This window comes from Haliaeetus albicilla, chromosome 16 (genome assembly GCF_947461875.1).
Source record: "Haliaeetus albicilla chromosome 16, bHalAlb1.1, whole genome shotgun sequence".
NCBI classification, from domain to species: Eukaryota; Metazoa; Chordata; class Aves; order Accipitriformes; family Accipitridae; genus Haliaeetus; species Haliaeetus albicilla.
In genome coordinates, this window is record NC_091498.1 from 14,115,671 (window position 1) to 14,129,503 (window position 13,833).

The 13,833-nt window shown below is 38.7% G+C and overlaps 1 protein-coding gene across 1 annotated transcript in view; it reads left to right on the top strand.

The window, feature by feature from the left end:
* Positions 1–13,833, top strand: part of LOC104319679 (mucin-5AC) — a 42,551-nt gene that overhangs the window by 14,587 nt on the left and 14,131 nt on the right. Inside the window, exons 12-29 of the mRNA XM_069804032.1 lie at positions 57–221; positions 962–1,056; positions 2,081–2,207; positions 2,777–3,032; positions 3,644–3,693; positions 4,308–4,408; positions 4,541–4,692; positions 5,235–5,373; positions 5,475–5,588; positions 5,910–6,089; positions 6,586–6,825; positions 7,396–7,552; positions 8,154–8,282; positions 8,642–8,783; positions 10,044–10,087; positions 10,185–10,391; positions 11,676–13,356; positions 13,684–13,731. Coding sequence (XP_069660133.1) covers positions 57–221; positions 962–1,056; positions 2,081–2,207; positions 2,777–3,032; positions 3,644–3,693; positions 4,308–4,408; positions 4,541–4,692; positions 5,235–5,373; positions 5,475–5,588; positions 5,910–6,089; positions 6,586–6,825; positions 7,396–7,552; positions 8,154–8,282; positions 8,642–8,783; positions 10,044–10,087; positions 10,185–10,391; positions 11,676–13,356; positions 13,684–13,731 — 4,027 coding nt within the window. The remainder of the gene's footprint in view (positions 1–56; positions 222–961; positions 1,057–2,080; positions 2,208–2,776; positions 3,033–3,643; positions 3,694–4,307; positions 4,409–4,540; positions 4,693–5,234; positions 5,374–5,474; positions 5,589–5,909; positions 6,090–6,585; positions 6,826–7,395; positions 7,553–8,153; positions 8,283–8,641; positions 8,784–10,043; positions 10,088–10,184; positions 10,392–11,675; positions 13,357–13,683; positions 13,732–13,833) is intronic.

Genomic DNA, 13,833 nt, shown 5'->3' on the forward strand with positions numbered 1-13,833 from the left:
CGGTATGCTTCATTCTGTAGGAGATGTACATAGCCTATCTATCTGCTTCCTTTTAGGTCTCTGTGGAAACTTCAATGACATGCAGACAGATGATTTCAAAACCACCAGTGGTGTAATAGAGGGTACTTCAGCTGCTTTTGGCAATACTTGGAAAACTCGGGCTGATTGTCCTGATGCCAAAAATACCTTTGAGAACCCCTGTACTGTCAGCATACAAAATGGTAAGCTCAGCATATAGTAACCTCTTGCTGTTCTCTTTTAAGATGGAAAGAAGGAATAACTTGATCTATCACCAAGTATTTAGCCAAAATAAGTGGACCATTTGCACACACACTATTTTGCACAGTTGATACTAGAAGTCTTATAATAACTAGGATAATATTTTGGATCTTCAAAAATATTTTTTTGCATAAAGAAAGCAAGTGGTTTTGCCAACTTACATAAGGGAAACTGGAACCATACAGCATAGCAGGGATCCATTCCTGGAAAGGACTGATTGTCATACAGGAAAAAAGCTGTGCATAGTCTCACTGAAGGTTGGACACAGTGTGGTCCTTCCACTGTTAAACTGAGAATGAGACTTACAATTCAGAGCTTTGTAGCTCTCAGGCTCCATTTCACCCAATGAAATATGTAAGTTTTGAGCATTCACAAGCCACTGTTCCGTTTTCTGAGATGAACTAGCATATTTTTAATTCACAATGTGAACCTTCACCTTCAAAATTCAGCTAAGGATGTCTTAGTTTATTCCATGACAACTACCATGAATTAAGAGCATTCAGTTTATTAAGCATTCATATTTCTGTATAGAGGAAGTGAAAGACTGTGTTTCAGCAAATTCACAGCTGAATTCTGTTTTAAAGTTAAGCTCCTGCAATTTCCCTGCAGGAAGTATAGTTACATTGGGACAAGAGTTTAGACAATGAAGTGCAACAGAAATTCTTATGTATTCAATTCACAGACCAGTATGCTCAGCACTGGTGTGGACTGCTTTCTGATACCATGGGACCTTTTGCTGAATGTCACTCAACAGTGAATCCAGAAGTTTACCAGAAGGTACTTGGCTCTTAGTTTTTTTCCCATATAAAAGAAAAAGACTCAGATTTCTGATACTAACACCTGAGAGAAGAACTTGCCAATTGGGAGGAGATGCATTCATGGTCATTCTTTTCAAGCCAAGGGTTCATTTTTATCTCCACATCATGATAATAACTCCTTTGTAAAGGTACCTTTCTTTCCATTCCCAGGAGGATAAACTTACAGCTGTATTCCTGCTGCCCATATTTTTAGGTACTAACCTAAATGCTTAAGCTAGGAGCTTGGACTCCCTGGACTTCTTATGAGGTCAAAGGACACAAGCTGTCCCTCCTGAGATATGAGGAAAGCTTTAGTCAGAATCTTAACTAGCACTTTGCTTAGTTGCTCTGAACTGCTCTCAGAAGGTTTTTGCATATATCCAAGGACAAGGCAAGAAATGCATGTAAGAAGCAGCAAAGAGATTTAGATAAGATGTGAACAAAAATGTTCCAGAAATTCAAGACAATGAAGCTCTGGAACAGACTGCCTGGGGACTTTACAAATTCTCCCTGTTACTGGAAATCTATAAGTTATGTTCAACATCTTCTGGAATGACAATATTATAGTGACCTTGCCCAGCATAGCTACACGTTAAATGACTTCTTGTTTTCTTTGTTCCTCTGATGCAGAGGGCCCAAGCTCCTAAGCCTAAGCCCTAAAAGTTGGGTGGCATTCAAATACCCTCTGCTTGTTCTCAGTATGTATGGCACAGTGACTGCAAACTGAAAGTAGTTGGGAAACCTACCAACACCTGAAAAAGTAAAAAAGAACAAGAAAAAGAAAAAATAGTTTAAGAATGTGGACCTCTAATTACTCTCTCTCCTTGCAAAGAATCTTTTTTGAAAGTGCTCAGTGAAATCTTCAAGTGAAAAACAGGCATATGTTTGTTTATGCATATGGATTACACTCACTTTTAGCTCTAACAAACATGACACTAAAAAGTATAGAGCGCCATGGCTTTGATATGACAATCTGACAATTATATATCATCCTCTGTCCCTAGAACTGCATGTTTGACACGTGTAACTGTGAGAAGAGTGAGGACTGCATGTGTGCTGCCCTTTCCAGCTATGTCAGGGCCTGTGCTGCTAAAGGAGTTGTGATCACTGGATGGAGGAGCAAAGCCTGCAGTAAGTTCTACATCCCTTTGCCTCTTGAAAATGATCATCCAGAATGCCCCACACAGCAGCTCTTAGGGATTCCCACAGTAAATTGTGTTAAATTGTGAGTATGGCATTGACTTTCAATAATTCGAGGAGGAAGGGAATACCATAAAACACAAGCAGTAAGCAGGGAGAAATATAAAAAAGAGTCTTTGTTAGATTACTTGCTCAGAATGAGAAGCAGCAACATGGACCTCAATACCCTTGCAATAGGAATAAAATAAGTGGAGTGTTTCTCAGTTTACTTTGACAAAAAATATGAAAATAGCAATGAAGAAAAAACACACTATGCATTAATATAATTGAACTTTTTTCTTCTTTTAACCTGAGCAAAACATTTGTATTTGTGACACATTTATAGGAAAAAAATCTGCCCTAGCAGTACAAAAAAAAAAATTATACTATCAAGGATATCAGTAAAGTATATGTACATATATTGTAATGTTTATGATATGTACTTCACCTCAAATACTGCATTTATACCTACGTTGATTCTTAAACGAACTACAAATGTAACTCGCCTTTTTACTTTCAAGCAAAAGACACCACCTTGTGTCCGAAATCCTTGAAGTACACTTACAATGTCGATTCCTGTCAACCCACCTGTCGGTCTCTGAGTGAGCCTGATGTCACATGCAGCATCAAGTTTGTCCCAGTTGATGGCTGCACCTGCGTAAATGGAACCTACATGGATGAAAGTGGCAAATGTGTGCCTGCTTCTAGCTGTCCTTGTTACTACAAAGGAATGCCTCTGTCTTCCGGAGAAGTTATTCATGATAATGGTGTTGTCTGGTAAGAGATTTGTAAACAAAGGAATGAGAATGGATATTGGCAATCATGGAACCTTATACATGTTATGCATCTATTCAAGTCATATGCATTTCTTTCCCTAATAATTTCAATTAAAAAAAAATCACAGATCCTTAAAAATTGTTAGGGCTATCTATGTTCAGAAGATTGTACTTAGACTACTACAGGAATTCAACAAACCATACAGTGGTAGGTTAGCCTTGGCTAACAGCCGAACTCCCACCCAGTCGCTCATTCCCCACCACACATACTTTTCTTATCCATGACTGTAAAAGACTTGTTCCATGGTGAAAAATGCTTGATAATCCCATTACAGATTATTGCCATTATGAATGGAACCTGAACCGTTCTGAAGGACAGTTTTTAAACAGACAAATGGACAGAGCAAACCTGTCTTTATGTAGAATATGCTTGTATTTTTGTCTGCTCTAACATAAAATACTTTTGAACAGTACAAACTATCTGATAAAGGACACATTTTCTCTGTTTTATCACACAGTAATTTTTCATTATTTCAAATTCATTAGGAAACAAGCTGAAACTTAACAAGGAAAAGCAAAAACATATCCGTTGTCTTTTTCTTTTTTTTATAGCACTTGCATCTATGGAAAGCTGAGCTGCATTGGAAAGAAACCTGAACCAGGTAACATATCACTTAAGATTTTCTTTAATTCTTCCTTTCCATGTTTACCCTTTTTAGTTCTCTCTTTTTTTTTTTTTTGTTATAATGAAGCAAATTGTACAAGTCTGAAATAAACAAGAAAATGAACTGATGACTTCTGTAATGTAGAGGATATTCCCAAAATGTAAAGAAATACTGTCTTACCTTTCAGATGGCTGAAACAAGTTATAGCCCCCTGGGTTACCCAGGGGAAAAGAATACTTGGTCACCTCAATGAACATGAGGAGAAAACCGTCCACTTTTAAAATAAAATAAAAGTACTAAAAGCCTAAAAAATACAACGTAAACCAGGATCTTTTCTCCTTTTTTCTTCCCTGAAAGGAAGGGTTTCATGAAGCTAACTAAACATTAATTTCTATGAGTAGTCCAAGCTTAAGCACAAAAACCAGATAAGCATGACTTCAAAACAATATTCAGTTTCTCTTTCTGGTCAAATGCTTTATATTAAGGTACACTTATCTCACAAAGGAGTCTTCCTCCCCCCCCTTTTTTTTTTCTTCAGCCTGCATTGAGGAAACGTGAAGATATAAATACATGGTTGATCTCACATTTCTCATGGCTTTTCTCTCTTTCAGTCTGCGTACCTCCCATGGTCTATATAGACTGCGGCAATGCCACTGCAGATGTGGTAGGAGCAGGATGCCAGAAGAGCTGTCAGACTCTAGATATGGAATGTGTAAGTGTAGACTCTTTATAACCAGTTGAAAGCATATTAAACTAGATCTCTTTTACAATTACCAGCTCCAACTTGACTCTTCCATCAGGGAAATAAATGTTTCAAGTCATGTTTTCTATATGGTCCTTACAGTACAGAACCCAATGTGTCTCTGGCTGTGTATGTCCTCACAATCAAGTGTTGGATGGTAAACGTGGCTGTATAGCTCCAGAAGACTGTCCATGTGTTCATAATGGGAACTCCTACAGTCCAGGAGAATCAATCAGAGTTGGCTGTAATAACTGGTAAGAGCATGTTGAAAAATGTTATTTTCAAGCATCTGAAAGCAAATAGTTTAAGCTCTAGGTGAATTATAGCATTTCACTCTAGCAGTATCAAGGTTTATAGGAAGGAATCCTACATAAGATGATCCACTTAGTACCTAAAAAGCAAGCTCTGTCTGGTTTTTATAGTGGCACTCAGCACAGAAATGGCAAGTGGTCAGAAGAATGATATGGCTTGGATGTTGTATTCATTCAAGTCAAGAAAGCTTTTTCATCACACGGAATCCCTACATTTCGATACATCCAACCAGATTTGGAAATGTGAAAGATTTAAAGTATTTTCTAATCCAAATTATTCATGACATCATGAAGTAACACAGACTTTGGGTAAATCCCGAAGGCTTTTGAGCTATGCTGCATTTCTGAGAATAAGCAAACTTTATTTTTTCAGTATAGGCTTAACACATTTTAAAATCAGATTGATGTACATGCAGGAATGTACATATAGCTGTATTGTGTGTATGTCTGGTTTTTACATTCAGAGTGCTTTTTGTCTTATGTAGCACATGTAGAAACAGAAAATGGCACTGCTCTGAGGAACCTTGCCTGGAAACCTGTTCTGTTTATGGAGATGGGCATTACACCACCTTTGATGGCAAACGCTTTGATTTTGAAGGAGACTGTGAATATGTTCTGGTCCAGGTAACAGAGTCCTTCCCAGATTTTTGCACTATCGAAGTACCTTGCATTTTACATATGACCATGTAGCATAGTTAACACTAAATATCATTCCTCTGTTCCAGAACTACTGTGGTCAACAAGGTGTGAATCAGGGAACCTTCAGAGTCATCACTGAGAACATTCCATGTGGCACTACAGGAACCACCTGCTCTAAGTCTATTAAAGTTTTCCTGGGGGTAAGTATTTTCTTTAATAAGTTGTACCCCAGGCCTAATGTGCCAGAAGGATGGAACAAGCTGTCCCCGGTAGACAACATTGTAGAAGTGTTCTCCAAGACAGTGAAAATGTTACTACACTTCTTTGCTCACTACTAATGATTCTGCTCTCTGCTAGAGAAAGCAAAGTAGGGAATTCTAAAGAGAAATTGCTTAACATGAGGTTGTTTAATAGAATCATTTTGATAGAGTTGTTATTTCAGTAACAGTTACTGGTAATATATAAAACTGTACCCAATAGGTGACTTTTTTAATTGGTCTCTTTTTCTTTTCCTGTCTTAGAACTATGAGCTGGTCCTCAGTGATGGACTCTCTGATGTCATCCAGAGGACACCTGGAGGAAAAATGCCATTCCAAATCCGTTCCATGGGTATCTACCTGGTGGTTGACACTACTGTTGGCCTGATACTCATGTGGGACAAGAAAACCAGTATATTCATCAAACTTAGTCCTAGCTTTCAGGTACATTTTAAAATCCAAATCCTGGATAAAATTATTTCTGAAACATATTCATGTTATCTCTCAAAGGGAAAAAAATGGAAATTTAGGCTGTAACCGGAAGACTGAAAGAGCAGCAATTGCATTTTATTATCCTTGTAGTGTTGACTTATGTTGTGTATTACACATTTTCCTTAAATTACATTATTCAGCAATGGCACAAGAGCAACTACATAGTAGCTTTCTTCATGAAAAGCCCTCACTGAAGAGGTATGTTCAGGATTAGGTAAAACTAATTAGCTCAATACTAAGAACAAAAACCATGAGTCTACTCTGCTTCCTATCCTCATCCTTCCTGACAATGTTAGAGACATCCCTTCATGAAAGATAATTTATGAAAGTGTCCAAGACTGTTAATGAAGAGGTCCTGATAATATTAAATAAGATTCTTCCTGAGGTCTGTTACTTGCAGATACTGAGAAACTGTACCTTACTCATCTTTGTTATTGTCCCCATCCAGGGACATGTCTGTGGACTTTGCGGAAACTATGATGGCAATGGAAATAATGACTTCACTACTCGCAGTCAGTCTGTGGTAGGAAATGTGCTGGAGTTTGCCAATAGCTGGAAAGTGTCTTCTAATTGCCCAAATGCCAATCGTACCAAGGACCCATGCACTGCGAACCCATACAGGAAAGCCTGGGCACAAAAGCAATGCAGCATCATTACCAGCAAAGTGTTTACCAAGTGTCACTCCCAGGTATGAGAAAAACTTCAGTCTTAAATTCTCTTGAGCAAGAGATTACATTAATTTTTGTGTGGGATAGCTGAAAAAACACTAAAATACACTTTGTCATCCTTGACAAAGTGAAGTCAGATCAAGTTCCAGGCAGACTGCATAGAAAGTATTTTCAGTTTCATTTTCTCAGCTTGTGCCTTGAACTAGTGCACTAAAGAAATTAATAGTTGTAGGGTTTTTAATAGAAGGGACAACCACAAATAAATCTCAGGTTATGTTTATTTTCTAATGGCATCATTTTCTACATATATATATATATATATGACTGTGTGCTAGCTTGTAGTAATGTAACAGTATTCTTTCTGCAAATGTATCTTCAACACCAAATAGTTCTTAGCATTACAACTTATTACTATAACTTTATTCTACATTTTCCTCTTTTTTCAAAGCATTCTCATGGTTTCTTCCTCTCTTATCTTTCTCGCACATATAGAGTTGTCGGTTTCAGATATTTTATTCAGCTTTTTTAGGACAGTGAATGCCTTTTCAAAGAGGACAAGTGCATGAAAACTCAAATGTTTTCTCCAACAGGTTGAACCAAATGAATATTATCAAGCTTGCGTGGATGATGCTTGTGCCTGCGACACTGGAGGAGACTGTGAATGTTTCTGTACAGCAGTGGCTGCCTATGCTCAAGCGTGCAATGAGCTGGACATCTGCATTTCATGGAGAACTCCATCCATTTGTCGTGAGTTTCACCCTACTTCTTTTTGAAGGGGTCAGAGGGAAAGAAAACAGAAAAAAAAAAAGAAAAACAAGTAGAAAGAAAAAAGAAAGAAGGATAAAATTGTATTTGTAAGAGGAACTGCTGTATTCTAAAAACAGCAAAAAAAAAACCAAACCACAAAGCATTTTGGATAAATCACTGGAAGCCAATCCATCTTCTTAAAATGAAACCATTGATAGTAACTTTACCAGTGGTGTCATTAGTGTCTGATTGACTTGTCAATCATGATACACAACTGGTGAACTATAATATTATATTACACTCCCACCTGTCTACATCAGGCTCAGTGTGAATAAATATTAGTGCATACTAGCTAAAATCAGTGATTCAATTAATTCATTTTTTTTATGCTTAATGTGTAGCTCTGTTCTATGCTTTATAACAGTATTGGTGTCAAAAGGTGGTAGAAGTGTAACAACTGTATTAAATTAGAAATAAGACAATATACTGTTCACCACCTATGTCATTATGCTGATCACCTGGGATTTTTACCCAGAAAAACTGAAAGACTGTAGAGAAAAAAGATCAAAGGTCTTTTTCTGTCATTTCTTCTTTCCTCTAGCTCTGTTCTGTGATTACTACAATCCGCAAGGGGAATGTGAGTGGCACTACAAGCCATGTGGAGCCCCTTGTATGAAGACCTGCAATAATCCGAGTGGGAACTGCCTTCATGAGTTGAGAGGTTTGGAAGGTAAACATAATTATGCACATCTCATTCTACTTATAAAAAGCTAAAATGTAATATGATTAACAAAATTTATATTGCTCAATGTATGACATGTTTATGTTAGAAATTATAAGAAGAGATTTTCTAATTAGTATCTTACTCCCTCATGGATCATGACCTTTTTTGGAGTGAAGATGAGGACAAAATGCCCCAAAGCATAATGTGTAGTCAAAGGAATAGCAGTAACAGTGTCTGAAATTCCACTTACTGTATGGGATAATTTGGGGAAAGCAGATATAAGCAGAGTATAGAGTTACTTCTACTTGTGAAAGGCCTAGTGTCAACATAACTCTTTTTTTTTTTTTTTTTTTTTTTAATTGCAGGCTGCTATCCACACTGTCCAAAGAATAAGCCCTATTTTGATGAAGAAACCATGACGTGTGTTTCTAATTGTGGTTGTTATGAAAATGGAAAAAATTACAAACCAGGAATGCAGATGCCTTCAAAGCAGAATTGTCAATCATGGTAGGATTAGTAAAGATTTTTTTAAATGTTGAGTTTAAAGTTGTGGAACATAATGCATAATCAATTAAGTTTTTCATTGTCAACAAGAACTAGGCCAGTCATAGGCTGCTGAATAATGTCTAATTTTCTTCTGTTCCCAGGAAGTTAAATGATGATATGGTAAAACATTTTACCATAGAGAGATTAATTTACTACTTATTCTGTACTCTAATAAGAGTACCTTTAAATTATTATTATTATCATTATTAAATTAAGTAAAAACAAAATAATAATAGTGAAGACAAGAGTCTGAAAACTTTTATTAAGATATCCCTAAAATCATTATGTGAAATTATATAGAAGTTAGCAGGCAAATAATCTTCATTGTTTTGAGTTTGTTTCTGTTATTGCACTAGTGCTTGCATATTTGCAACAGTCAGCAAGTATTCCCCACATTCTGTCAGAATTGATGACGCTGGGACAAGTGCTGCTAAGCCTTCTATCAAATAGCACAAAGTTAGAAGAACCATTTGTTGAAGGAGTTAACACCTGTCCCATGATACCTTTAAAGTAGCTACACTTGAATACTCTAAGCAGTGCAGTCAGGATTGCAAAAAGCTTAGCATGAAGCCCATTGGAGCTAATCCAACTTTCATGGCATGTTTTGCAGTTCATATACAGCTTTGCCTGCATGGTCTATGTCATTAACGGCACTAAGCCTAACCTGTTAAATACATATCTATATTTACTTAAGTTTATTCAGTCTACAGATGCTCTCAGTCACTGTAAATAAACATATCAGGATTCAGTTCTTAACAGATAATAGATAAATTCCCTTTAGAAATGGAATGCATTCTTGTGTCTTTTGAAGTCTGATGGAAATTCACTGTGTAGACAACCTCAACATCTGTGATACAGTGATCCTTTCTCAAATGATACATTTACTGCACTTCCAAAAAATAAATATAGCTATCAGGGAGGTAAGAACACTTCAGATTACCCATCCCCACATCTTTGCCCAGCCCCCAAAAGCACCAATAAGGATACTGCATGTTTAGTATGCTGGCATAGAAGAGTTGCCTTTCTTGCCAGAAAACTGAGTGATCCTACCTAACCTGAATTTGTACGGCAGAACTGAATATCTAACTCAGAGAAGACAGGGTCCTTCTACATTTAAACACACAATGAATAGCAAAGGAAGGGTAGAAAAAATTTAAAAAATAGAATGATGTCATGAACCAATATATTCACATTCATCATCTCCTTTTTTCTCTTTTCCAGTGAATGCACAAATGATGGCAAAAAATGCAAATATGATGAATATGGTATGTTGACAAAGTTGGTTTTATCTGAATAGGATGCATTTGAGGCACTGCTCTGTGTTTTGGATACCAAGGAATATCACTCTCTTTTGATTTACAGAATGTGTCTGTATTTATGAGGGACAGAAATACAACTATAAAGATGTGATCTACAATACTACAGATGGCACAGGAGGGTGTATTGTTGCAATCTGTGGTCCCAATGGAACTCTTCAAAGAGTTGTCTATGAATGTCCAATCTCAACATCACCCACAACAAGAACAACATTTCACTTCAGCACTACGCCACCTGCCACTACTTCCTCAGGTACATCCTTTACAGCCTATAAGAGCGTATTCTCTTCAGTAGGGAGTAAAATATAGCTACAAAACCATACCCAAACTCACAACATAAATGAATTAATACAACCTCAAAATAAATTACAGTCTCATTTGTTATTAGCATTTGGTTTCAGTCAGTATTCGGTTACCAAATACAAGGAAATAAACATAGAAAATAAAACCACTTCTGAAATACCAAAATGGCAACCACTGCACACTGGTTCGATACTATTATTTTGCTTATCTTCACAGTGAATGATAAAAAACAGTATCAGATTTATTATCTGTAATTGTAACTATTTCTATATCTGGAATAATCATTACTGAACATATAATTCATTATTTTTCCTATTAAATTACAGAATTATTACTTTCTGTAAAATTCCTGGTAGGGTGCATTGTATTGATAATTACAGTACTAAGTGGATTGCTGAGATATGGGCACTGAGATACTGAAATTTTAATTTCTAGAATTCCTGTTGAGCATTCTTCAGGCTGGCAATCTCTAATTACTATGGGCGCATTTTGTTTAATGAAATAAGTATTCAGTACAAAATTTAGAACTACAAGTTTTGAAATCACAGAAACCATCAGCACTGCTGGAATTCATCAGCTGTTTTCCAGCCATTTCACAATGAGAGTTCATTTGCAAAAGCTTACGGACTGCTCTCCAACCAATAAATGACTTCGTAAGACCAGAGCTTAAGTACAAAGTGTAGGGGTGCTAATAAAGCTGCATTAGGTATCTTTTATATCAAATGGAGGAGCAAAGACAATGCAGCATATTACAGAAGTCAGCTCATTCTGAAGAGAAGGAAAAAAAAAAAGTACCTATGAATCCTGATGAATAGACTAAATCTTATTTTTTCCACTGGATTTGAATCGGGTTTTGACATTCCAGATAGACTAGTAAATATTGAAGCAAGATGCAAACTAAGCAATCACACTGATTCAAATGTAAAAAAATGAGAGGGTTTTTTTTACCCCCAATGTGTATAAATTAAGCCAGAGACTTATTTCAGCACTTTGTAAAAGGTAATTAGCATTCATTTGACAAGTGACAGGTCTAAGCACGTCAGTACATTAAATTGCTGGGTGATGGATTTTCTGTTCTACTTCATGTTAAATAAGTACACTAAACTGATGCACTACAGGCTCACAATGGCAGCAAATGACCTTAGGAGAATTTTCAGCCCACTTAATATAATAAAAAGAATATTTACAGGAATTTATTTTAAGTTTTATGGTCTCTTCTTTTTCTCTTTCACAGTGTCACCAACTACATCAGTATGTGTTTATGAAGTCTGTCAGTGGTCAGAATGGTATGATGGGAGTGTGCAAACCCCTGGCTATGATGGTGGAGATTTTGAAACCTTTGATAATTTGAGAGCCAAAGGTTATGAAGTCTGTAAAGCTCCGCGGGCTGTTCAGTGCAGAGCAGAGAAATTCCCTAATATACCACTGAAAGACCTTGGCCAAAAAGTAGAATGCAGTACAACAGCTGGCCTCATATGTTACAACAAAGATCAAATTTCAACAATGTGTAACAACTATGAAATCAGAATCTTATGCTGTATTTTTGTACCATGCTCTTCCACAACACATTTCAGCATGTCAACACCAATCACTAAAAGCACAGAAACTACATCATTTCCAAGCACTACACCATCACCAGTTACTACAACTTCTGAAAGTACAACATTCACAATTTCAACTACTAAAGAAACAGCCCCAAGCACAACTGAAATAACAAGACCTGTCACCACTTCTTCCACAATTCCTCCTTGCATTAAAGAAGAATGTTACTGGTCAATGTGGTATGATGTGAGCTACCCAGGGTCAGAATACAATGATGGAGAGTTTGATACAATTGAGAAAATAAAAGAAGAGGGATATACAGTTTGTGATAATAGAAAAGCTGTCGAATGCAGAGCAGTAAGGTTCCCTAATACACCATATCAACTTCTAGAGCAACAAATAATATGTAATACAGAAGAAGGCTTGATATGCTACAATAAAGACCAACTACCGCCCATCTGCTATAACTACGAAATAAGATTTAAATGCTGCAAAAATATAACAGTACCATGCGAGACAACTACAGCGCCACATACAACTACAGAAAAACCAAAAACAACTGGGATTATTTCAAAAACTTCAACAACATCATCCACAGAATTAACAACAACACCACACTTCGAAACCAAACATAAGACAACTCCATTATCAACACCTCCACCACAAACAGAACATATTCATGTCCGAACCACATCACCAACAACAACACATATGAAAACTCAAACAAAACCCAAAACCCCTACAACGACACCTACCGTATCCTCCACCGCCGTTACCTCCACCACCACCACCACCACCACCGAGTCCACCACCGCCTGCGAACCCGAACTGTGCTTCTGGAGCGAATGGTTTGACGTCGACTTCCCCTCCTCGGGGCCCAGCCAGGGAGACTTTGAAACCTACCACCACATCCGGGCCGCCGGGAAGGAAGTCTGTCAGCGCCCAAAGGAAATCGAGTGCCGGGCCGAGGACTACCCCGACGTCTCCATCCAGTCAATCGGACAGGTCGTGCAGTGCGACGTCCACTTTGGACTGGTGTGCAAGAACGAAGACCAGGCTGGCAAATTTAAGATGTGCCTCAACTACAAGATCCGCGTCCTCTGCTGCAGCCCTAACGACAAGTGCCCAAGCAGCACCACCTTGCCCACCACCAGCCCCACCACCACCACCCCCCGCAGATCAACCAGCACCGCCCCGACCTCCACCACAGTCACGACCTCCACCTCCACGCCCTACTCCTCCACCACGCTGCCCACCTCCTCGGAAACCACCCTGCAAATTTCCACCACCACCACTGGCCCCACGACGACACCTACCGTATCCTCCACCGCCGTGACCTCCACCACCACCACCACCACCTCCACCACCACCGAGTCCACCACCGCCTGCGAACCCGAACTGTGCTTCTGGAGCGAATGGTTCGACGTCGACTTCCCCTCCTCGGGGCCCAGCCAGGGAGACTTTGAAACCTACCACCACATCCGGGCCGCCGGGAAGGAAGTCTGTCAGCGCCCAAAGGAAATCGAGTGCCGGGCCGAGGACTACCCCGACGTCTCCATCCAGTCAATCGGACAGGTCGTGCAGTGCGACATCCACTTTGGACTGGTGTGCAAGAACGAAGACCAGGCTGGCAAATTTAAGATGTGCCTCAACTACAAGATCCGCGTCCTCTGCTGCAGCCCTAACGACAAGTGCCCAAGCAGCACCACCTTGCCCACCACCAGCCCCACCACCACCACCCCCCACAGATCAACCAGCACCGCCCCGACCTCCACCACAGTCACGACCTCCACCTCCACGCCCTACTCCTCCACCACGCTGCCCACCTCCTCGGAAACCACCCTGCAAAT